Below are 26,349 nucleotides of genomic sequence, written 5' to 3' on the forward strand. Positions count from 1 at the left end.
TTAAAGTGGAAATGAAGGCCACTTGTTTTCCAGTGCCTCTCCCTCCCCCCTTCCCAAGTTCTGTTCTAACAGCGAAAGCAGCACCCAGGTCACTGTGAAGCCTGGGAAACCCAGGCTACAGAGCCACGTCCCACATCAGGACTGGTCCATGGCTGAGAAGGCAAATGCCATCTTGTATTGGGGGCTTGAAGTTAGCCTGTCCCCTTACGAACACGTGAGTGGTTCTCTTGCCCAATTATTTTGTCTTTATAATGCCAACAAAAACAAAGGCATAACCAAAGTCATACTTGAACAGATAAACCTGATCATATAAAAATTTTGTTGGTGGGCGCCTGGGTGGCTCAGTTGGTTAAGCGACTGCCTTCGGCTCAGGTCATGATCCTTCAGTTCCTGGATCGAGTCCCACATCAGGCTCCCTGCTCAGCAGGGAGTCTGCTTCTCCCTCTGACCCTCCCCCGCCATGTGCTTTCTCTCTCTCTCATTCTCTCTCTCAAATAAATAAATAAACTCTTTAAAAAAAATTTTTGTTGATTAGCAAACACCACAAGCCAAATTCAACGCCGAATGACAAAATTGGAAAACAGTATCTGTAACACATGACAGACCAAAGGCTAACATCACATATATTTTAGTAGCTATGTAGCACTTGTCGGGTACTGTGCTGACTGCTTTCTGAGGCTGTCCTGATCAATAGTGACTACAGGGGCGCCTGGGTGGCTCAGCCAGTTAAATGTCTGCCTTTGGCTCGGGTCATGGTTCCGGGGTTCTGGGATCGAGCCCCACATCGGGAGCCTGCTTCTCCCTCTCCGTCTGCCTCTCTCTCTCTCTCTCTCAAATGAATAAATAAAATCTTAAAAAAAAAATAGTGACTACAAACCTGGGAGGTAGGCGCTATAGCACAGGGATTAATCACGGGCTCCGAATGCCTTGCTGACTGGTTGTGCTGCTTTGGGGAAGTGACCTAAAATAAGGATTAGAGTACCTTCTTCCTAGGATTATCTATGAAAATTAGATGAGACAGCGTTGCTCTGAACAGTCGTCCAGGCTGAGCGAGCACAGGGAAGGGCTGCCTTTGTCTAATTGTCGCAAAGGGGACTTACATGGACTAGGGGCCCTGACATGAGGTAATGCTTAACAAAGTCCCTGACATAGGTGCTCAGTAGTTATCATTCACATTAGCATTACTGCTCTCAATCTCCAGATGAGAAAACCGGCTTGGAGAGGCTGTGATCTGTCTATGACGGGATTAATGCAAGGATTCTAATAGATGACAAAAAGTCAAACAATCCCACAAAATTTGCAAAGTGCATTGTCCACAAAAAAAAGAACACACATGTGAAAAGAGAGACAAATTTGCTCCTAATTAAAGAAGTGAATGTGAAAACAGTAAAGGAGATATTTTTCATCAATGACGTTAGTAAACTTTGGTTTTACTTAATCTTGAATAAGGGTGGGAGGAAAGAGTCTCTTACATGCTGATGAGAGTTAACTAGCATGAGGCTTCTTCTGAACCGGAGTTTCAGAACTAATCATTGAATTCCAAAAAAATGATGCTTTACATACTCAGGGTTTCTGATGTAGGATAACTGCATCAGAATAACTAGCCAGCTGATCGTGGACTGGCACATCTAGCCAGCCACTGGCTCGTCACCCCAGACAGGCTTTCTCTGAGGTTTCCATATTTATTTTAATTTTAGTTACCAACTAATTTATCTTGGCTAGTGGGAGATAAGATGCAAACTTTTGAAATTATTGCCTTTAAGCAACAACAACACAAAAATGTTAATATGGGTGCTTAAAATTATTCCATATAAATCATTCACTCCCCTTGCCGCTTGACAGAGACTACACAACATAATTTAATCTTTTGTTAAAGACTCAGGGTCATATTTTTAAAATTATTTTATTTTATTTTTAATTTTTTAAAAGATTTTATTTATTTATTTGAGGTCATGTGGGCACACAAGTGGGGGGTGGGGGCACGGGGCAGAGGGAGAGAGAAGCATCCGGCTCCCCGCTGAGCGGGGAGTCAGGGTCATTATTATTGAATATCAACGATTCATCTCAGAACTCAACATCAAATTGTTTTATATTATCTACAAACCCATATAAATTAATTATAATTCAATAAATGATGTTGGGACATCCAGGTGGCCTTCTGGAAAAAATCAAGTCAGACCCTCATCTCTTAGTCAGATAATAACACTGGATCAAAGTTTTGAATATAAAAAAATAGAACTGTAAAAATACTAGACGAAACTAGAAAAGTACTAGAAGAAAACAATTATTTTATAATCTCAGAATGGGATTATATGACAGCTATGACACAAAATCTAGAAGCTTTTAAAAAAGATACTAATACGTATTGGTATGAAAATGATAACCACATGATAAAAAAAACATCGAAACAAAGTCAAGAGAGAATATGGGGGGGCGGATATTGTAACTCATACTAGAGAAAAAGGGCTCAATCTCCCCATAATGGATGAAGCTCTTAGAAATTGATAAGAAAATTACTAGTATCTTGAAGGATGAGATTGTGACAACTCCCACAGAAGTTACTTCCAGCCTAACTACTTCCCTTTTTTTGTTTTTCCATAGCTGGAGGCACCTTTAGGGCAGAAACCCTTTCTTTTCTCCTTTTCTCTTGTACCGCTGGCCCAGGGTCTGGCCCATCACTCGCTTTGCCAAATTAAGAAGTTTCATATGTTATATACTGAAATGTCTAATGTTTCATTTACAACCACTTTGCCAAATGCTCTCACACAATAAGATTGGTTCAAACAATGCTCTACAGGGGGAAAGCTCATATTTAAAAAAAATTTTTTTAAGCAGGAAAGTGTCCTTTTATCTTTACTTTGTGTTTCTGATCCGTGAGTCATCCATGATCAAAGGCAGCGCACTTCATTCCCAGGTTTATCCATTCAGAAAATAAAAGATAGGCATTCGGAAAATAAAAACTATCATTTACGGAACGTTTAGTGCTTTACACACATTGTCACACTTAATCCTTCAAACAATTTAGGTATGGCCGTCCATATTTCATACATGAGAAAAATCAAGATTTCAGAGATTCAAGTAGTTTTTAGCTGGTGGCACTATTCCCTAAGCTTAATACACAGCAAACTGAGACAGGAGCCCAGATCTCTCTGACCATGGAAACCAGAGAACTCTGTTCGTGGGAGGCTCTGCCTTAGAAGGGCAGATCTAACTAGCACCCCACAATGACGTGTGCTCTCTGAATTCAAGTTCACTCCATTTTCATCTCCCAACACTCCCAAGATTTCCCTTTCCCCTCAAACCACCTTTTTCCCCCAAAATATATATTAACGTGTTCATATGAAGTGCTCCTTGATTTTTCCACAACTGGTATATTCTTTGCTCCTTAGCATGGCCCTCAACTGTCTCCCACTGCCTCTCCTCTCCTGAGGGATGCTACAGGCACATTCCTGCTGGTCCAAGCTCTCCATGTCATCTCCAGATGAGACAAGGGTAGGAGTCCTATTATTGTTTCAACAAGACTTAATGATTGATTCTGATACCTCTCGCTGATCTCTCCAGCTTGTGAATCGTTGCTTTATCATTTATGTGTACCTACAAAGCAGCATTCTTCCTCATTTTTAAAGTTCTGGATAGGTAATTATGCTCCCAAACTCAAATGTCAAGATCACTGGGAGAGGAGATTAAAAAGCATACGGCCCACAGGCACCCCACCCTAGGGATTCAGCCTCCATGTGGGCAGAGCCAAGGAATCTGCATTTTAACAAGCTGTCTGGGTGACTCTGACACAGGACTTGGAAGCCCTGGTTGGAAAATTAAGTCCATCCAGCTTCTCCAGTCTCAGCCCTGACCGGGTGGGGTCAACTCAAGAAGATCTAGAGTTAGGAAGCAGCCATAGGGTCAAGGTTGTCATAACATCATCATCATCATCATCATCATCATCATCATCATCATCACCATCAAAAAACCATCTATAGGGGCACCTGGGTGGCTCAGTCAGTTAAGCGTCTGCCTTCAGCTCAGGTCATGATCCCAGAGTCCTGGGATCGAGTCCCTCATCAGGCTTCTTGCTCAGTGGGAAGCCTGCTTTTCCCTCTCCCACTCCCCCTGCTTGTGTTCCCTCTCTCGCTGTGTCTCTCTCTGTCAAATAAATAAAATCTTAAAAAAATCTATAGAGTGCTTATTATATGAAAGGCAAACACAGGTTGAATTAAGACCATAGTTATATATTGACCTGTCAATTCATACATGTGACAAAGAGAACTGTTTTTTGTTTTTTTTTTAAGATTTTTTATTTATTTATTTGACAGAGAGAGAGTTAGCGAGAGCAGGAACACAAGCGGGGGAATGGGAGAGGGAGAAGCAGGCTTCCCGCCGAGCAGGGAGCCGGATGTGAGGCTCGATCCCAGGACCCCGGGATCATGACCTGAGCCAAAAGCAGACGCTTAACAACTGAGCCACCCAGGCACCCCGGAGAACTGGTTTGTAAACTTACTGATTCATGCATGGCAAACCAAGACAGGTTTAGGAGCAATGCATTGGGCAAACAATGAGAGGGTGCTAGGGCCATGCTGGTTCAATAGGAGAATGGACTCCTTTCATTCAGGCTGGATAGCCAAGACTATCCATTGTTGTGTGCATTAGAGAAGTCTTGATCATAGAAGATAGGCAGGATATTCCAGGAGGCAGTTAAAATTATTAATTACGTTAAACATAGGTCACTGAATTCTCAACCATTTCAACTTTATAAAGTGTTGGGCAGGGGCACCTGGGTGGCTCAGTTGGTTAAGTGACTGCCTTCGGCTCAGGTCATGATCCTGGAGTCTCGAGATCGAGTCCCGCGTCGGGCTCCCTGCTCAGCGGGGAGTCTGCTTCTCCCTCTGACCCTCCCCCCCCATGCTCTATCTCATTCTCTCTCTCAGATAAATAAATAAAATCTTTTTTAAAAAAAGTGTTGGGCAGTAACTATTGCTTCATACAGATGCTCCACAGCTATCTTTTCTTTTTTTTTTTTTTACATTTTTTAAAAAGATTTTATTTATTTATTTGAGAGAGAGAGAGGGTGAGAGAGAGCATGAGCTGGGGGAGAGGCAGATGGAGAAGGAGAAGCAGGCTCACCGCTAAGCAGGGAGCCCGATGCAGGGCTCGATCCCAGGACCCTGGGATCATGACCTGAGGTGAAGGCAGACACTTAACCAACTGAGCCACCTAGGTGCCCCCACAGCTGTCTTTTCAAGATAGGAAAAGAATTAAGTCCTCCTAGGAGAAAACTTCTATCTTCGTAGACATCATATGCATGGTTGGGTGAGGGTTTACGAATTAACATATCTTATAGATAAGTTTTGCTCATTTGAAAGCCTAATTTATCCTTAAAAGTCATGTTTCTTTCAGTATCCCAAGGTAAGATAAAGTGACCTTGAGGATTGTAAGCCTGTAGCCCGGGTCTTCTGGGTCCCTTGGTCCTCTGGGTCATACAGATCGGGAACTTTCCACTGTCTGAAGCTATGTGGGTGCAGGGATTCATAGTTTATCATGTCTGGAGACAGGGCCAGGGTCTGTCACGCTCAGTACATATTTCTGGAACTCATAAATGAACCTAGTTATAAACCCACCTGAAATACTTGCTGAAAGCATTTTGCAGGCCATGAAAAAACACTTGGACAGGGTTGATAAAAATATTTCATAAACATTGTCCAGTGACAGCAGTCAGTAAGCACAACAATCCTTTCTCTGTTCCTTTTTGAATATTATCTTGGATAATATCTTTACAAATTTACAACAGATCCTAATGATTACTTCAGATGCCTTCCTGAATAAAACATTTTTAAATACAAGTTAGCCAAACCTATCAAATGGAGCAATTTAATACATTTTCCATTCCCATGTAAACACATGTAAGCTGCAATTCTTTATGTTGGTTAAAAAATTTTCAAAAATATAATTTTTTTTACTAATGTAGAACTTTGTCTTAATTTTTTAAAAAAGCATCATTAAACTGAACATAACTCTGTTTCTAAACTGATTATAAGCAATGATGCTCTTATTGAGGAATTTATTTTCAGATTTGGTTTTTGTTAATGAAATTAAGTTTACCCTTACTTGTATTACATTATTTATTTTTTTAAATATCTCTACACCCAAAGTGGGGCTTGAACTCACTACTCTGAGATCAAGAGTACCATGCTCTTCTGAGTGAGCCAGCCAGGTGCCCCTACACTATTTATGTTTTTATTTAAATTTTTCTTGAAATTTATTACCATTATTTAAGGGACCAATTTTATCAGTAATATTAATGACCCAGGTAAATTGTTTACCTTCTATATACGACCAAGATTCTCTCTCTCTGTGTGTGTATAATATTAAATTTAGAGTATAATTTCTACAGTTATGCTATATGGTTGCCTTGTCAAATCATGGAATTTAATTAATTAATTAATTAATTTTTTATTTGTATTCCAGTACACTTAACATACAGTGTTATATTAATTTCAGGTGTACAATTCCATACATCACCCAGTGCTCAGCCAGACAAGTGCATTCAATTCCATACATCACCCAGTGTTCAGCTGGACAAGTGCATTCCTTAATTCCCATTGCCCATTTTACCCATTCCCCACCCACCTTTCCTAATGGAATTTAATTTTAAATTTGAATCAACTAAGAGAAAATGTTAAGGAAGAGAGCATACGTGATACAGAGAATCATGAAGAAGAGATCAGACTGACTGGATTTGGGGGAACACCGAGCTTTAAAAGAGAGATCAGAGTGAGCATGGAGGGGAAACAAGAAAGACTGGCTGGCTAATAACAAGAGCTACCTCTCCTAGGATCACATATGCCGTGCTATGGAGTTTGGACTGTATCCTAAGAGCAATAGAGTTGAAAGCAGGGGAGTGTTATGACTGGCTTTGCCATTTTAAAAATCATTAAGAGGACAGTGTGGAGGGAGGATTGGAAAGTGACAAAAAGAGCTAGGGAGGTCAGTTAGGAGCCAACTGCAATAATCTAGGAGAGGGATAAGGGTGGTTTAACCCTCGGTGTTGCCAGTAGGACAGAGAGAGTAAAGAGCGACCATGGCATGACTTGGTCAATGAGGCAGAAGAACCTCTGGTTTCTGGCTTGGGTAACAGGTCAATGAGGGGAGAGGGCTTCACAGAGATACGAAATACAGAAGAAGTAGATTTTAGGAGAATTGGGATGACCTGTTTAGACATGTTGGATTTGAGGTGATTTATAAAAAACTGAAGAGGATGGGTCCAGTAGGAGTTGATCACTGGGCCAGGAGCTCGTGCAAGAAATTAGCAAGTCACCAACACTTAACTTCTGAAAGGGATAAAAACTTGCTTAGTTGCTAGGGCTGCCAAAACAAAGTACTACAGACTGAGTGGCTTAACTACCAGAAACTTATTTCTTCATAGTTCTGGAGGTTAGAAGTCTAAGATGAAGGTATCAGCAGGGTTGGTTTCCTCTAAGGGCCTCTCTTCTTGGCTTGTAAGATGGCGATTTTCTTCCAGTATCTTCATATGGTCTTTCCTCTGTGTATACATGTCTCTGTCCTAAACTCCCCTCTTCTACAAAGACACCAAACATAACAGATTAAGGCCCACTTTAATGACCTCTTTAAAGACCCTATCTCCAAACAGTCACATTCTGAGGGACCAGAGGTTAGAACATCAGCATATTAATTTTGGGAGAACACAGTTCAGCCTATAACACCATCCTAATTTACTGAATCTAAAAAGAAATTTGTTAGCTAATGAAACCAAGGGGATGAAGGAGGGTCCTGGATAAAGGGATTCAAATCTTGGATCCAGGATGTGCCTTCCCTTTCTGTCACTTAGCTTTACTTGGTGTCACCTACATTCTCAGGCAAGCTCTTCCTTATACCACCAAAGATGGCCATTTTAGGATTATAACCTCTGTCCAGGAACCAATCCATGTGAAGAAAGGAGCTTCTTCGGGGCACCTGGGTGGCTCAGTTGGTTAAGCGACTGCCTTCGGCTCAGGTCATGATCCTGGAGTCCCGGGATCGAGTCCCGCATCGGGCTCCCTGCTCAGCAGGGAGTCTGCTTCTCCCTCTGACCCTCCCCCTCTCATGTGCGCTCTCTCTCTCTCATTCTCTCTCTCTCAAATAAATAAATAAAATCTTTAATAAATAAATAAATAAATAAATAAGAAAGGAGCTTCTTCTCGATAATCCCAGAAGTTCTGAGAAAGGTCTTAAATGACTTACCTCAAATCACTGACCCACCTCAAACAAATCATCTGTGTAGGAACAAGTAACATTGGCGAGTGCCATGTCTGAATCTCCAGCCCAACAGCCCATCTCTGCCCGATGGCCCATCCCAAGCAAACCTCAAGACCTGGAAGTAATGGAGGGGGGTTTCTTTATAGAGTTGCTAAACAGGCAATAACAACTACAACAAGTCATGTCTACCCCAGTGATTAAAGCCATGGGATGAGATGTGACAACCCATGAAGAACGTACAGAGGAAAAGAAGAGGGCCAAGGTTCAGAACCTGAGGGAACAAAAAACCATATTCAAAGAACACGATGAGAAACAGATGTGCTTTTGGTAGATACAGAAGAGAAAGAAAGAAAACCAGGACAGTGGGGTGCCTGGGTGGCTCAGTCGTTAAGAAAACCAGGACAGTGTGTTATAGCAGACACCAAGAGAAGAGACGGTTTTAACAAAGAAATCATGATTTGCAACACCTAGGAGTAAAAAGGCTCCCGTCCTTAATTGCAATGGGTTCAGAAACATCCATTTTTTAAAAAAAGATACACAAATAGAAATATGGGTGAAAGATCACAACAAGCAGTTCATAAAAAAGAAATTAAAGAGGCTTCTGGGTGGCTCTCTCAAATAAATAAACTCCTTTTTTAAAGATTTTATTTATTTATTTGACACAGGGTGGGGAGAACAAGCATAAGCTGGGGGAGCGGCAGGCAGAGGGCGAAGCAGGCTCCCCATGGAGCAGGGAGCCTGATGCGGGGCTCAATCCCAAGATCCTGCAATCATCCCGGAGCCGAAGGTAGCCACTTAACCCACCGAGCCACCCAGGTGCCCCTAAATAAATAAAATCTTAAAAAAAAAGAAGAAGAAGAAATTGAAATGACTAGATACTTAAATTCATTCATAAGGAAAAACAAACCAAAATGTTTTCAAGATATGCCTCTGTGCTTTTAAGATTGGCAAAAATAAAAAGAGCCGAACAAATCCAGCCTTAGCAAAGGTGAAGGGAAATAGGCATCCATGGGGAACCTGCTGGTAGTATAAACTGGGCCACCTTCTGGCAGAGCAATTTGTCAGGATCAAACATTCAAAGGTGCATATCCTCTGACCCAGCAAATCCCAGTGAGGAGTTTTACTATCACAAGTAAATTAAGCCATATTTTTTAAAAAAGGTAATAATCCCGAGGCACCTGGCTGGCCCAGTCAGTAGAGCATATGACTCTTGATTTCGGGGTTCTGAGTTCAAGCCCCACGTTGGGTGCAGAGCTTACTTAAAAAAAAAAAAAAAAGGGAAATAATCCAGAGAGCCATCAAAAATAGGTTCAATTCAAAATACTGCCTAACAGGTATGGAGGGGTACCAACAAATTAGAACAGACACTGGCTAGAAACCACCTACACAGCCATAGTGGTGGGTCCCCACTGAAGATCCTATGAAAGGGAACACTGGATGAACAAAATGAGGTAGACATATGGACATACGGGCTGTTTTTGAAGGTTCTTCAAAATATAGTAATGCAAGTATAAGGTGCAGAGCCATGTGAGTAACATGGATCCCACTCTTGTACATGTTTAATGCATACAGAGTTGTGCCTCGAAACATTTTCTGGAGGAGAGCACAAGTGGTCGCCCTTGGTGAGAGAGACCCTGTAAAGAGAGAGGGTAAGTGGTCGCACCATTTAATGTTATAGGGGTTATACCATTTATGGTGTATAGAGCTTACACTGTCTAATGCTTTTTAACTTTTCAATATATTCAAGCAGCAAACAGCAACTGAGCATGTCCTAATGTCAGGCACTGGACTAGGCACTGGGGAAATAATGCAGGAGGGAGTTACGGTGGAGTACGATTCGCAGAAGCTCCCCAGCCAGCCTGCCTGGGTTTGAATCCTGGCTGCACTCTCAGAAGTTGAGAGACCACAGTTAAATTACTTAACCTTTCTCTCTGTGGCTTCGGCCATAAAATAGGGACTAACAGTTCTCATTTCACAGGATTGCTGTGAGAAGTCAATGAAGTGATGCGTGTAAGGTGCTTAGCACAGTGTTAGGTATTTGGTCCATGTTCCTTAATTGTTAGCGCTCAAAGAAAGGGAGCAAGAAATGACACAGTCCCCATCCTCCAGAACACCCAGGAGAGTGGGTGACTGAATTGGAGAGGAGTTGGGTTATTGGAAATGAGGGGCCAGGGAGTTGGATGAGCTACCCAGGCCAATGTGTGAGAGCAGGGCTTGAGGGCCCTCTGGCCCCCAGGAGGGAAGAGTGGCAGGGAGGAGGAGGGGAGTGCGGGCTTCAGTCGAGATGGCCTCGGGACTCCTCAGGAGGATACTGGGGGAGCCAGGATGCATTCAGCGCAGGCAGGCTCTGTAAGGACAGTCGTCCTCGGAGTGTGGCAGGTACTCCGGGAGCCTGGTCTGGAGCAGGAGGAGTCTGAGAAGTTAGCTGGGGAAGCTCAAGAATGGGACTAACCAGCGCCAGCCAGAGGCCAGCAAGCATTCCAGAGAACTGCGGAGGGGAGAGGCAGTGGGAAGAGGTGTAGGGTTCAAGCAGAGGAGACACATAATAACTTTGCTCAAAGGAATTGTTGGAGCACCACTGCGTGGGGTGATAGGTTTGTCTCTTATTTTTCTGCATTAAGTACATGGACTTCTGTGGTATCTTCAGAATCTTTAGACTTCTAGAATCCTTAGGATTCATTCTTTTTTGTTACACTTCCTATGTGTAATGTTTGGGGAAGAGGGGCTTGAGCCTTGGGGGTCAGCCAGCCAACACGTGGCTAGGTGGTCCCTGGGTCATACACCTGCTTCTGAGACTCCCAGGGCCAGATTTTTGCCCCACTCTGTATTTGTAAATCACTCCAGTCTTCCCTGACTCCGAGGTGGCCCAGCGGGGTGACTAGCAGGGGCAATCTGGCCAATGTCAACTTAAAGGGCTTACAAAGAGAAAAATATTCTTGGATCAGAAGACAAATCTCAAAGTTGGTGGAATGCTTGTCCTCCTGGAAGAGGACAGCTGCCTCGGTTTCCCACTAACACTTAAGAGTCAGTAAGTAGGGCCCTAAATACCTGTTAAAGGAGCAAATGAATGGTCTCTCCGAGTTCTGTTTCCACCTGTAGGTGGAAAGGCATGGACTGGAGAGGAGAGGGCAGGCTCTCTAGGGTGGCTTCCGACTAATGACACTAACCCAGGGGTGCCTTGAGTCAATCTTGATTTCAGCTCAGGTCATGATCTCAGGGTTGTGAGATAGAGCCCCACATGGAGTCAGGCTCTGTGCTGGGTGTGGAACCTCTTAAGATTCTTTCTCTCTCCCTCTGTTCCTGCCCCACCCCCTAAAAAATAAAATAAAATAAAATTGGAACCAATTAAGGAGTCAGAAGTTGGGAAAAAAATGGCAGCAAGTAAAAAATGAGATAGCAGGTCCAGCTCCAGTTGTCTCAACATCTTTCTTCTTTCTTTCTCTCTTTCTTTTTAAGATTTTATTTATTTATTTGACAGAGAGAGAGAGAGAGAAAACACAAGCAGGGGGAGTGGCAGGCAGAGGGAGAGGGAGAAGCAGGCTCCTTGCTGAGCAGAGAGCCTGACTCGGGACTCGATCCCAGGACCCTGAGATCATGACCTGAACCAGAGGCAGACGCTTCACCAACTGAGCCACCCAGGCATCTCTCAACATCTTTTCTTAAATCACCAAAATAACAAATGCACTAATTAATCTTCTGTATTTTGGCTTATGTGGTAGCATTATCCTCCCTCCATGATTCCCAAAACTATATTCTCTAATTATAACATGAGTTTTCTTGAATTCTTTGCTCACCTCCTCTGGTTCCTTTTTCATTTCCACTGGCACCAGAGTTTGTTTACCTTTTATCATATTTTCCCCAAACGTTTTATTTTCCAGTGACAAAAACATGTAATAGCCTCCCTATTTTACATTGGCATAGAAGCATTAATCAATTGCCTTGACTACATCTTTTTGTGAAAAGGCAATTTGACAAAATGTTATTATGGGGAGCTTGCATTTCAAGCACTTTTTTTTTCTAAAGATTTTTATTTATTTATTTGACAGAGAGAGACACAGCAAGAGAGGGAACACAAGGGGGAGTGGGAGAGGGAGAAGCAGGCTTCCCACGGAGCAGGGAGTCGGATGTGGGGCTCTATCCCAGGACCCTGGGATCACGACCTGAGCCAAAGGCAGACGCTTAACGACTGAGCCACCCAGGCGCCCTCAAGCACATTTTTTATCCTGTTGATTTTTTTGAAGGGCACCGAATGCTTTTAAAATTTAATTTAAAAAAATAGGTACTAGGGCACCTGGGTGGCTCAGTCAGTTAAGCCTCCCACTCCTGGTTTCGGCTCAGGTCATGATCTCATGGGTCATGGGATTGAGCCCTGAGTCGAGTGGGACTCCGGCTCAGCAGGTATCTGCTTGAGAGTCTCCCTCTCTCTCTGCCCCTCCCCCACCCTCTCTCAAATAAATAAATCTTTTTAAAAAAATAGGGATTAAAAATTATTTTAACTTTGACATTAAAAAAACCCCAGGCCATGACCAATGATAGTTTTAAGCTTATCTAATTAAGATGTGATTGAAAACAGAAAAGTAAAACTTCCAAACCCCTAGAGGGGGTGTCCACCTTACAGATCTCTGCCAGATGTCTGCTGTAACAGAGGCAAAGAGCCGCTAGGTGGCTCTGTCATTTTTAAGTAAAACTAAAGTCCGCAAAAGATAATACATAGTTAAGGAACAAAATATCACTAGTAGGCATAACCTTTAATCAAAGGAAGAAATAATCTGCAATCATGGCCTCTTACTCAGAATAATTTGGAGCTATTGGGTTAAGAATTAGACAAACAACAACAACAACCCTGCAAAACTGCAAAGTATGTATACATAAGCAATTTGTTAAAAAATAAGGGAAAGTATGATTAAGTGTAAAGGACATCAGTTACAGAAGGGGAGATGGCTTCAAAAGTTTTCTAATTTATTGCCATCTTGGTTCCTAGCTTTTCTTTTGGACTTTCTCTTTTTTGTTTAGACCTTTCAACTTAAGAACAAACATTAAATTGGGGCATTTTAACTTATAAAAAAATTACTTTCAAGTTTCCTGGGTTATAGTTGTCATCTTTATTAACATCCCAAGAGAAGCCACAAAACAACTTTGTTTGAGACTATTTGGGAAGGAAAAAAAAAACAACACTGTGCTTATCTACATTAAGAAAAATTTAGATCCTTAAATCAAAATACAATTAAACACTATTCCATTCTATAGCATTTGCCAAGAGATTGAAAGAAACAGTGCAGTAAATTTTGAGGTGAGAATAATTCTTTTCTGGTTCCAGAAAAGATGAGAAAAATGGTTACATTTGAACTGTGGTTTGCATTTTCGGTATCACGATTTACTAGTCAAATATCCCTGGATGTCATTTTTTAAGAAGCGAGATAACAGAAGATGCTAGTTTTCTGTAAAGTACATAACAAACTTTACATCATGAAATAAATGCGGAGTGGAGGGGGGTGGATTTCCGAATTATTAAATATTCTCAACTGGCCCTCTGCAATTGGCAAACAGAAAAGCGCTTTCCTCCCTCCCCTCTCTTAAGTGACAATCTCAGACTTGTCACCTGTTAAGAACATACTTAGGATAATTTTAATTGTTAAGGAAACAATTTTCTTATTGTTGTTCGGAGCGAATAATGATTGCGGGGCACGTGGGGTCGCCACAGTATTTTACCTGTTTCGCTTGTTTTTCCAGGCAGGAACCGCATTTCAAAACTCAGAGAAGTAGAAAGCAAGTCCTATGCCATAATTCGTTGAGACCATTTTTGTAAATGAGCGCTTCTGGCACAGTTTAAATTACAGTTGGCTTTAAAATGCTAATTCCGAACCCACTTATTTAAATGTCTCTGAAAACACACACCCTTCTGTTTTTGAAGAAAACAAATCACACCAAAAGATTGCACAAAGCGGACTTAAAATGAACAAATACTTCCCGAATGTGAACGAACATATAGTTATGTGTTTAGAGACACGGTTAGAAAAATTAAAAACCGATTTCAGTCACTCCCATCACAGAATCCCCTAGGGAGAAGCGGACACTCCAAGGATGCCCGGTAATAAAATCTACCGTATAACTCCAAAGAGTTGTTAATCGCGTCTATTATTTTCGGCTAGAAGACGATGTGTTGAGACTGGCCGTGAATCCAGTAACTCAATGACAAAAGGTGCAGAAGCTTGAGGTAGAAAACCACAGGGGGTTAGGCAGGTGGTCTGAGCGGCCACCCAAACTCATCTTGGGGACTTTTTAGAAAACAGTTGTAGTGTTTGGGTTATCTTCTCTCGGTTTCAATATTCGTTATTTTTATTTTTTTTCCTGGGCTAAGACCGCGTCGGCTGGGAATGAGGTGCTTTTAGCCTTCAACCTGGAGGCGCCGGCCTACGCCGGCCTCCCCCCCCCCCGCCCCCCGGGCTCCCGCCCGGCCGAGGAGGGGCTTCGGGGGGCTCCCGGGGGCTCCGGGGGCGGGGCGGGCCGGGCCGGGCGGGCGGCGCGAGGGCTGGGGCGCGCTCCGCCGGGTAGCGCGGGCAGGTGGGGCGTGGCGGGGGCGTGGAGAGCCCGGGCCCGCGGGCCGCCGCCCAGCCCCGGGCCGGCCCGGGAGGAGCCGCGCCGCAGACGGTTATAAGAAGCCGAATCGCAGGCGTTCTGCGCGCCTCCGCCGACCCCCTGCTCGAGCTCCGGTCGCCCTGCGAGGGCCGAGGTGGGGCCGCGGGGTGGGCCCCCAAAGGGATGCTCTCGCCCGAGCGGCGAGACCAGCCCCGCTCGCCCCTCGCCGCGGCCGCCGCGCCGCACCCGCCGACGGCCCCCGACATGGCTCTCTACTGCGGCGACAACTTCGGCGTGTACTCGCAGCCCGGCCTGCCCCCGCCCGCCGCCGCCGCCGCCGCCCCGGGCGCCCCCCCGGCCGCCAGGGCGCCCTACGGGCTGGCAGACTACGCCGCGCCGCCCGCCGCCGCCGCCAATCCCTACCTGTGGCTCAACGGGCCGGGAGTGAGCGGCCCGCCCGCCGCCGCCGCCGCCGCCGCCGCCGCAGCTGCCTACCTGGGCGCCCCGCCGCCGCCGCCGCCACCGCCCCCCGGGGGCGCCGCCGGGCCCTTCTTGCAGCCGCCCCCCGCCGCCGGCACCTTCGGCTGCGCTCAGCGGGCCTTCGCGCAGCCCGCGCCCGCAGCGCCCGCCTCGCCCGCGGGGCCCGCCGCGCCGGGCGAGCTGGGCTGGCTGTCCATGGCCAGCCGCGAGGACCTGATGAAGATGGTGCGGCCACCCTACTCGTACTCGGCGCTCATTGCCATGGCCATTCAGAGCGCGCCCGAGCGCAAGCTCACGCTCAGTCACATCTACCAGTTCGTGGCCGACAGCTTCCCCTTCTACCAGCGCAGCAAGGCCGGCTGGCAGAACTCCATCCGCCACAACCTGTCGCTCAACGACTGCTTCAAGAAGGTGCCCCGCGACGAGGACGACCCAGGTGAGGGCGCAGGACAGGTGCTTCCCGGCCGGGGAGGGTGGGGGAGCGGCGCCCGGGCAGGGGCCCCGTCGGTGTGGGGCTGGCTTGGAGCTCCGCGCGGAGTCTTCTCTAACTGCCGATGGGAGCCGGAGTGGGGAACAACCACCCGAACCTCGGACCTCGTCTGGCTGGGGTGAGGGCAAGCCCGAGGACAAAGAGAACTATCAGAGGATCCTCAGAGCGGGGAGCCGGTGAGGGTGGAGCTCGCCCCTTAACACACACGCACACACCTGCACCCACCCACACGCACGCGCTCGCGCAGAGCCTGGCCAGTTAGAGAAAAAGGAAAAAGACCGTATCTTCAAACGGGACGCCACCCCTGGGTGGTGGTCATCATGCGGATTGAAGGGAGGGTTCAAGGCACAGGGAGGGAGATTAGGAATAAGTACACGCGTGGGATCTCAGATAAGGGACGACTATAAAGGGATTCAGGTGAACTGTGAATCCCATCACATTTCACGGAAGAGGTGATGAGAGACCAAGGCCGTTCGAGCTGTCCCTGGATGCACTTCCTGCACGAGGTTCCTAAGACTCACCGTGTCCTTCATGAAACAAGCGCCTACTTTGAGAGAGATGATTGAGGGTAGTGGCACGGGCATCATGAGAGAGGGCCGGCCAGAGGAATGAGAGAGCTTTAGCCGGGTCCTGCAAATCGTGGTTTTGGTGCCTTAACTATTTAGAAATGTAAAAATGAAAACCCCAAATTTGCTGCGTTCTGATCTAAGCCCTCGGGGTGAGGAGAACTGGGTTACAGTGGGGTGTTGTGAGTGGTTTTCCTCTACCTGAGAAAGGGAGCGAAGAAAAGCTCAAAAAGGAGAGAAACACGATTATACTTGAGGTTTTCAGAAGGCTCTTGGAACCAGGGAGGTGGGGACAGAGGTGTGATGGGCAAAAGAGAAGAAATGGTTTCAGTTGCATGCTACAGAGATCCAGGATTTTGTGTAAAATGCTCTGGAGTGTTCCCCCCTGAACGTATTCTAGAGTGGTGCTTTCCAATAGAAATACAGTATAAATCACCTGTGATAGCATATTTTCTAGTAGCCACATTAAAGAAGGTAAAAAGAAACTGATGAAATTATTTTTAATATTTTAAATAACCCAAAATATTGTTTCAACATATAGCAAACATAAAAATTATTACTGAGATATTTTTTTACTTATTTATTTTTTTGGTATTAAGTCTTCAGACTGTGTGTTTGATTCCACATGGCATTTTGGACTACCCACTTTTCAAGTGCCCACAGCCATGTGTGGCAAGTTGTTACTGTATTGGACAGGGCATACAGTTCTAGAAGATGAAGCTTCCCGATTTGGCCTCTAAACCACCCGAGATTATCATGTTAATTGTCATGTATATTCTTTTGGACTGCCTAAAAAGGTGGTGTCTTTAGCTAGTGTCTTGTCAAAGCATTTGGTACTAAGGGGCACAATATAAATATACTTATAGGTGCAGGTACTATCATTTAGGTGGTAGTTGTATGAATAAGAATTTTTTTTGGCAACTATTTGCAAAAAATGTGTTAATGAAGATAATGGGTTTGGAGGGGTATGTGCTAGTTTGTGCAAGCAACCTAACACAATAGTTAGGTAAGAATGCTGAGTCTAGAGCCAGCCTGCTTAAATCCCAGCTCTACCATTGCTAACAGGGAATACTGCAGGTTACTAACCAACCTGCTCCTCAGTTTCCCCATCTGACAAATGGAGGCACTAATAATTGCCTGTCTCCACAGAGCTGTGAGGAGCAACTGAAGTTGCCCATGTAAAGCACCCTACAAGATGAGTGCTTACCAGTGCTTTCACACGGCGAAGATTCTATTTACCAGAAGTGATAAAAGCTATTGAGAGAAAATCCTCCAAGATGATAGGTCTTTTTTTACCTCAGTTGTGCTAAGTAGTGAGGGAAATTGTTTAAGCAGAAGACTGGCACTGCATACATTACCTGAGGCTCTGGTCTGAGATCTGCTGGGGATTGCGGGGGGGGGGGGGGGGGGGGGGGGGGGGGGGCAGGAACAGATGGCCAGAGATGCAAGGCATCTCCTGCTCAAGGTGAGGAGGGGATGTAGACTCCAGGAGCTTCCTGTACCCTGAACAATGCTATTTAACGAGATGTTGTTAAAAGAATTGATTGCTCAGTAATAACTTTTGTAATTTTTGTTTAGTAAGACAAATGATTGGGTATTTGAGGTTGCCTTCTCCAGTGGAGTGGGGTTTTTTTGTTTTGTTTTAGGGGCAAATATTGTACCCTTTCAGCAAGTCATAATGATAACAGACAGTGATTTTTCACTGCTTACTGTGTACCAGCTACTGTGCGGAGACACCATTTAACCCTTGCAGTCGATCTGTGAAATGGGTATTATTTTTATGCCTACTTCTGTAAAGAAATGGAGGTTCACATTTAAGCAGCGCCAGGATTTTGCAAGGGCTCAGCTTATGGATCTGGAGGGGAAGGTGTTGGGTAATTAAAGGTGTCTTGGGTCTAGAAGTCTTAAGATTTAGGTAGCAGACACTGCTGGGGGGGGGGCGGGGCGTGGAAACGGCCAGAACATCTTTGTTCCAGATTTCTCCTTGAAGGTGAAGACTAAAATCTCCCCAAGAGGATAAACTTAAAAAAACAGTCGAGTGGACAGAGCATCCTGGTCAGCATTTTAACGAGAGAGTCTGTGCTCCTCGTTCCAGAACTGAAGCTGACTACACAGGCGTGAACTAGGTCCTTCTCTAACTTGTGTGCCTTTCTCCTCTCCATAGGGAAAGGGAATTACTGGACCCTGGATCCGAACTGTGAGAAAATGTTTGACAACGGGAACTTCCGTCGGAAGCGGAAGCGCCGCTCCGAAGCCAGCGGCCCCTCCACGGTGGCTTCAGGGACCACAAAATCGGAAGAAGGGCTCGCCTCCGGATTGGGGTCGGGCGTGGGCGCGAAGCCCGAAGGAGACAGCCCCTCCGCGTTGCTAAGGCCGTCCCAGTCCCCCGAGCCTCCCGAGGGCACCAAGAGTACTGCGTCGTCCCCGGGAGGATCCCTGCTCACCTCTGCCCCTTGCCTCAACACCTTCTTCAGCAGCCTGAGCACCCTGAGTGTCAGCAGCAGTGGGAGCGCCCCGCGGGCTGTCCCCGGCAGCCGCCACCTAGGGATCCAGGGGGCGCCCCTAGCCTCCAGCAGCACGTTCCCCGCCAGCTCCATCCCCGAAGCCCCGCCAGACAGCTTGCAGCTGAGTCACAGCGCTAGCAACGGCAGCAGCCAGAGGTCTTCCTACTACAGCCCCTTCCCCGCCAGCACCGGAGGGGGTCAGAGCAGCCCGTTCAGCAGCTCCTTCTACAACTTCAGCATGGTCAACAGCCTCATCTACCCCCGCGAGGGCTCCGAGGTCTAGGACAGCCGCCCCTCGGAGTTGAATATGCACACCTGAGATCTTGTGAAATGCTGATTTCCAGGCCGTAGGTCTGGGGCAGCAGGTGGCATTCTGCATTCCTCCGGAGTCCCAGGTGTTCCTGTGGCCCGATGGGAATAGTAGAGAACTCTTCCTACAGCCCTGCAAGCTTTTACAGGTTTCCCTGGCGAGAAAGCCACCTCACTCTGTTCGGGGCAGTGCCTGTGAGGGCAGGGACCATGTCTGTTTTGTCCGTCACTGTACAGCAGGGTTCTGAGCTCAGATGTGTCGAAGGGCCAGCCAAAAAAACAAAAGAATGAAGTTGGTCAGGTAGCAAACAAGGCAGCGGTTGACCATTGAAGCAGGTAAGGGAGTGTTTGGGACTGACCAGCTAAAGGCTGCTATGGGCCGTTTAGTTACTTCCTGCCTGGCAGCATCCTGATTTTTCTAGAAAAGTCAGATATCTGGATTTTTATAGGAAACCTTCCTTTGCATTTTTTTTTTTTTTTTTTTGGCCACTAATTAAAATTTTTTTAAATCCTGCGCTAGGACATACCACAAATCCTCTGAGCTACATCCGGCTCACACATCACCTCTGCTTAGGCTCCGTGTCTGGGCCATGGCAATAGCGGTGAAACTGCCCAAGCAAGCCCTGGGTGCCGAGCGCTATTTCAGACAGATACTCGACGTGTATTAGGTCATTTAATCCTCACAACAACCTTGGGAGATAGGTATGTTTACTACCCCTCATCTTCTGTGTGAGGGCAGTGTGGCTCCAGGAGGTCAGGTGTCTCCCCCAAGGTCACACAGATGGTAAGGTGTGGAGCCAGGGTCGGGTTCAGGCAGTCTGGTTACAGAGCTGGTGCTGGAAGGTTTGTTGTGGTTCTGAAAAACGGAGTTGCCATTGTCCATAGGCAGACGTAGCGTCTAGGGGGTAGGAATGAACTCGATCTCATTTGACCAAAGATTTCTGATTGAAATTATCGCTTGAGATGTTGCCCTGAGCAGCAAGGACAGACACCACATCTGCGTTCTGCTGCCATACGCCTGAGGTCCGGGGTGACCATGGTCCTCAGTAACTTGATGTCCTAGCCCTTTTAGCATGTGTCCTGGATTTTTCATTTTTTTAAAACAAAATATTAGAATTTAATTAAAAATAGTTTTTAAATGGAATTTTTATAGTTTCTTAATAAACGATTTGTTGTCAAAATTTTTATTTTTAGCACTCCCTTTTACTTCGCAAGAGGTATCTTCATTTTGATAGTGTTTATGGTCACCCTCCCAGAGCCCAGCAGAGTGTCTGGTCCATGGCAGATACTCAGCCACTGTTTGAACTTAATATAAGAGGTGCTAATTAAAATGTGGATAATTGTTGATTTATTGGAACAGCCTCCATTAAGATGAACATAATGTCCTGAATTGCCTTTGTACCATGTTGTTGGTCTTTGATAGGGACATTGTTGGTTTGGGGATTTAATTTTTTTTAGAAAAAGGAACACCCATTTTTAAAATTTTTAACTTTTCCCTGTATATTCTTTTCCGAGACTCACAGCATTACTCTTAAATTTTTATTTTGAAATACACAATACAGAAAGTTATTTTTTAAACAGTTTACTGAAGTATAAAATAACAACGTCACCATTACTTTTTAAACGTTACGGAGAAAGGCAACCAAAGAGACTACCTACCCCAAATTGTGTGTACAAAAACCAGTTTCTCTGGATATTTTTCTATGTGAAAAATCGTTATGGACTTTTATAAATATTGTTTCTAACACAATTCTATATTTGTAAATTAATTTATAATGTGAACTGGGACAAAATTTTTTTTTCCCCAGAAAGTACACTGCATGCTGAGAATCACATGAAATAAACTCTAAGTGGGAGATTTTTGGCCACTTTTAAGCATTTCTGTTTTTCTGTCTTCAGCTTCTTTCTCCTAAAGGAATAGAGGTGTGAGCGGCCTGACACTGAAGCCATTATATAGGGACTTTGTTGAGAGTGAAAGCAAATGGTGTTTTGTTGGATTTGTCCCACCTGCCCACGTCCGAAAGGCTGGAACCAAACGGTTACTTCTTGAGGATGGTCTGTAGGCCTGTGAGCATTTTAATGATTTTTAGCAGAGTAACAGTTCTGTCTTAGATCAAAGTGCACAGACCATTTCTCTTCCAGGATGAAATGGTGCTGGAAGGTCTCAACCAGCTGGCCACAGTCCTCAGGTGGGGCTCTGCAGCCTCGGGTGTGGGGGCCCCCTTAAGGGCCACAGGCGGCCCATTATTTCCAAGGAAATAGGGAGGAAACTATTGAACTGGGCTCCTAGAAGAAACCTGAAAGTTGAGGTTTCTAGACTAGGGTTTCTAGGCCTCAGCATGTGATACTTGGGGCTGGGTAATGGGTTGGAGAGGCTACCTTGTGCATCACAGGATAGTTAGCATCCCTGGTCTCTACCCATTAGATACTCGAAGCACCCCCTCTCCTCCTGGCCCGGGCCACATGTGACAACCAAAAGTATCTCCAGACAATGACAAATGTCCTTGGATGGGGTGGGGTGGGACAAAATCAACCCTGGTGGAGAAGCACTGATCTAAACTGACACCCACAATTTGCCAACAAGGAAAGCCGCTTCCTTACTGCCCCACACAAAGTCCTAAGTGCTAGGGCATTGTTGAGCCCTGAATGAATTGGGCCACTGGGTTTCCGGTATAGGACAGTTTCTGTCCTATGAGATGCCTTTTGCCCTCAGGAAAATCAGCTGTGAGCTGGAGCAGACTGGCAACTGAGGCATTTCTCAAAACAGATCCACCGGATTGCCCTGTCATGTTGGAGGTCGATTTCCTTCAATATTTGAGTTGCTGATTATAGATTCTTACAGTAGCTTCCTTCTTGGCATGTTTATTTTTACTAACAGAGACCTAGGCTGGAGTAATATTGACCAACAATAAATTACCTGGGTTATTTTTTCGGCACAGGTGGCTGGGTGGGGTGGGAGGGGGATGGAGACGGGCAGAGGGATTTCTTGGAAAGAAAGACATGTAAAAAGAACTTGAGTAACCTGTGTTTGGAAGTATCTAGATCTGAGTGGTTGATACTCAATGTCAGAACAATGGCGTTTATGAGAACAAAGGCGAAGAGAAGAATCCCCTTCAATCCCCCGCTGAACCACTAGAGAGGGCAGCAGGGTGACTCGGTCTCCACTCCCAGGACCAGTCTCCATCAGGGAGCTGCCTCCTGCTGGGCATGGGACGGAGGCAGAGGGACGAAGCTGCCTGTGTGGGTGATGTTTCCAGGTCAAAGTATGCACCAGCCCTCCCAACTGGCACCAATTTCCTGCATCTGTGACACTTTCTGCCTGGGAACCAGGTCAGAAATTCTGGATCTGCGTGAGATTTCACTTTCTGTTTGGGACAGTGCAGAGGGAAAGATGTGCTCCTGAGGCATATAGGTGAGTGCCCTTCATTCTCTGGGGTGGCCGGGGACTGGGGGCTGATGGCGAGTTGCAGCCCAGGCTGAGGCCGTTTGGGTACATGTATAACTGAAAGCAGCTGCTTTCCACACCTTCTAGAATCTCATGTATCTTCCAGAATAAAAGAGAGGCAGAGAAGAATGTTAAAAACTAATAAGCCGGGTTCAGGTTTCCTTCTAAGTACTTTGAGAACCTTTATCCCATTTTTTTTTTAAGTAGGCTCCACACCCAGCACAGAGCCCAAGGCGGGACTTGAACTCACGGCCCTGAGATCAATACCTGACCTGAGAACAAGAGCTAGACGCTTCACCAACTGAGCCACCTAGGTCCCCCCCCATTTTATCCCATTCTTAAGCTTACTAGGAAAGGGGGCACCCAGAGACTTCGAGAACTACGAGCCTTTGCACCCCAACTTCTCCAGCTCCCCAAGGTGCTGTCAAGTCCCAGGGCAACCTGGTCAAGCTCTGGCCATGAGGAATGTCACTGAAACTGTGACTCCCTCCCTGCGACCGCCCAGAACTTGGAAAAAGGCTAACTGTGCAGCGTCTAACTGGTTCTTGTTTTCTTTAGTTGCTGTAGTAGCTAAACCTTGAGATTGTTAAGGAAGAAGAAACTCCCTTTGGTTTACCTGAGGCAGGGATTTGCTGGTTTCTGGGGCAGAGAACCGGTCGCCAACGTGGCCTTGCCTTTTGTCATGGAAAGCAGTCAGCTGGGGCGCATGGCCGGGTGGCGGGCACCGTTGGAGAAGGAAGGAATTTCCTGTCAGTTTCGAAAACAAAAAAAGGTCAAAAAGACCAGCTACCTACTGAATTCCTCTCTGCTTTTTTATTCAAGATGTCAGGGGATCCTCACCAAAACCCCGGGAGGCCTGGAGAGCAGCCCTTTATTATTTTAAAAAAGGCAAACATTACAATAATAATAACTCACTTGCTAGGTGCTGGGCATTGTCCTCAAATATATAAAGATATATATTAAATATAAAATAGCTATCTTAACAACTCTATGAAGTAGACACTGTTTTGTTTTTGTTTTTAAGTAAACTCTTATCCCCAACGTGGGGCTCGAACTCATGACCCCGAGATCAAAAGTCGCATGCCCTCCCGACTGAGCCAGCCAGGCGCCCCAAGTAGACCCTGTGATTATTCATTTCGCCAGCGAGAATCCTGAGGCCCACAGTTTGTATAACTGGGTCATGGTCAAAAATCTAAGTAGCTGCTGCCGGTAAGTGGTAGAACCGAGATTCAAAATCAAGTCATCCGATGTCAGAAGCCCCCTGTCCTTAAACTACTCTATTGTCTCTCCATTTTGAAGATGAGAAAGGAGAGGCACAGAGAGGTTAAGTGACTTGCCTAAGGCCACAGTCATTGGTGACAGATTTGGGGGCTTAGAAGCCAGGTTCCTGCTTCCTCAGTGATGTTCCCTTGAGGCATTTCCTCTGTATGCTCCCTGAGGTTGGTTTTCCTGTCTGGGGTTCCCTTTTCCCGGACACAGGAAGGTTAGCAGTGGGAAGGAAAGCTGCCTTTCCTTGACATGTTCTCCTGCTCAGGATCAGCCAGAGCCAGGTCAGAGGCCCAGAGGTTGGGCTCTGAAGCTGCCGAGGGAAGCCAAACGTTGGAGACACTGGTTTGGAACCTTGGACTCAGGAAATGTATAGAGCGGCTCAGCAAATCCCTCAGGCCCTGTGCTGGGCACTGAGGACATTCAGATGACTCAGACCCACCCGGGCCCTTAGCAAGCACGTCGCCTCACCGGAGGCAGGGCTAGAGCAGAGGTGCACAGTGTAGGGAGGATCCAAATGGTCCGCCTGCGCTCTCCCACCTGGCTGCCAGCCTCCAGGGAGAGACAGAGCGTGGCTTAACCTTCGGAAAGAGCAGCCAACAGTTCCCTGAGTCCTGCCTGAGTCTGTCGCCCCTGCCCGCCTTCCGCCTCCTGCGGCTTGTGCTAGAAGACAAGGACCAGGCTGTTACTCAAAGTGGAGGGGCTTCTGGACTGACTGACAGAAGTGGCTGAAGCAACTGTGATCAAGTGGCACTCCCTTCGTGGGCACTGGCTGTGGTGCCTGGCTGGAAGGAGCTCCCTCCCAGAGCACGGTGCTCCTGTCGGCACCCCTGGTCGCCAGCTTTCAGCATCCCCTCCAAAAGCAGAGAGGGACTTCTTCACCCTGCACTTCGTTTATTTATTCGAGAGAGATCACAGGGACGGGGTGGGGTGAGGGGGTTTGCAGAGGGAGAAGCAGACTCCCTGCTGAGCAGGGAGCCTGATGTGGGGCTTGATCCCAGGACCCTGGGATCACAACCTGAGCCGAAGGCAGACGCTTAACCAACTGAGTCGCCCAGGCACCCTGCACTTCAGAGGAGGTTGGAGGCTACCAGTGTGGTGGGGTTTTCTCCTCCCCGGTTTACCCTCCTGAAATGCATTAAGCAAAGCATAGCCTCCACGCTAGGATCAGGAAGGGGGGGCATTCACAAGCAAGAGGATCTCCTTCCCTTCTTATCTCCAAGGATGATGCCAACTGACCCCATTCCGTAACTGGCCACCTCCAACTCTCCTCACCTGGGCCGGCCCACAGGCACTGGTCTGACTGGCCAGACACACAAACTCCCGGGGACTCAGTCTTCTCCTCGGCAAAATGGACAAAAGCAGTCCCTGCTTCACAGGGCCGCTGAGAGGACTAATGCATCTATTTTGTATTGCATCTGTGTGCTTGCCCCCCAGTAGCCTCCAGAAGGGCCTTAGCATCCACTCCGAGCCTCCACTTGTCTCTCTGCAGTCTGAGGGCGGTATTATCCACTTGTTTGCCCAATGGCTTCAGAGGCTGAGTATTATTAGCCTCATATTCCAGAAGGGCGAAAACAGCATACGAAGCTTGGCAAGCAGCCGGCCGCCACCAGGGGCAGAGGAAGTCTCACCAGAAAGGGGAAGGCACATCTGCAAGGACTCCAGTTCATGGGTCACTCAGTGCATAAGTGTACTGAACACCCACCAATTCTTCTTTTGCTTCCTCGGTTTGCCTCCCAGCCCACATCCAAGCCTGGAACAAGAACTGGCTCTGGTATTCAAAATTGGTTTCCAGCCCATGACCTCATACCAGTTCACCTGTGGTTCCAGGTCTGTACCCAGAAGGTGGGGCAGCCTCCTAACTGGTCTCCGGGCCTCAACCCCTGGCTCCCTGCTGTTCACATTGCCTTCGTCCCTGCTGTTCTGAGCTCATTCTCTACTTGGAAGCCAGAGTCATCTTTTAAACAATTGATAACGATTATATTGCTTTCCTGCTTAGCACCTTTCTGTAACTTCTTTTACTAGCAAATTCCAAAGCTCTCCTGAGGCCCGGCATGAACTAGCTCCTGCCTCTCTCCCCATATCCCCCTTTTACTTGGCTCCAGCCATTCACTGCTTGGAGCCCCTGAGACATTCCAGACTGTTCTGTCTTAGGGTATTTGCAGTTATCCCTTCTGGGGCAAAAGCTTAATGCCCCAGATCTTGTCAGGCTTCCGCTTAAAGTCAGAGCAGTTGTCCCTGAGCATCTAACCCTCCCCACTTCCACCAACTCCCCTCAGGCTGCCTTTTGTACATTATTCTTCCCATCTTAACTAAATCTTTGACCTAAAAATAAAACAAAAGCATTATGTTAATAAGATAATTTCTGGCGGTGAGGGGTGAGCAGAGGAACAGGGACCAGGGTGGACATTCTCAGTTGACCCCATTCATGTCTGTCTCCTCCTATTTTAAAAAGAAAGCCTATGT

General features: G+C 46.4%; 1 protein-coding gene across 1 annotated transcript; it reads left to right on the forward strand.

Annotated features, from left to right (window-relative positions):
* The first annotated feature begins 15,087 nt into the window (after positions 1–15,087).
* On the forward strand, positions 15,088–19,525 carry FOXI3 (forkhead box I3). Its single transcript, XM_027623588.1, has 2 exons — positions 15,088–15,739; positions 18,524–19,525. Exons 1-2 carry the CDS (start codon positions 15,088–15,090, stop codon positions 19,144–19,146), a joined length of 1,275 nt encoding a protein of 424 aa, XP_027479389.1. The 3' UTR covers positions 19,147–19,525.
* The last annotated feature ends 6,824 nt before the right edge of the window (positions 19,526–26,349 follow it).

The sequence above is a fragment of the Zalophus californianus genome, chromosome 8 (genome assembly GCF_009762305.2).
Source record: "Zalophus californianus isolate mZalCal1 chromosome 8, mZalCal1.pri.v2, whole genome shotgun sequence".
Classification (NCBI taxonomy): domain Eukaryota; kingdom Metazoa; phylum Chordata; class Mammalia; order Carnivora; family Otariidae; genus Zalophus; species Zalophus californianus.

Excerpts from the sequence above, each read along its gene's own strand:
- FOXI3 (XM_027623588.1), top strand. The coding sequence starts at position 15,088 with ATGGCTCTCTACTGCGGCGACAACTTCGGCGTGTACTCGCAGCCCGGC. Across the intron at positions 15,740-18,523 it reads CCGCGACGAGGACGACCCAG|GGAAAGGGAATTACTGGACC; the intron begins GTGAGGGCGCAG and ends TCCTCTCCATAG.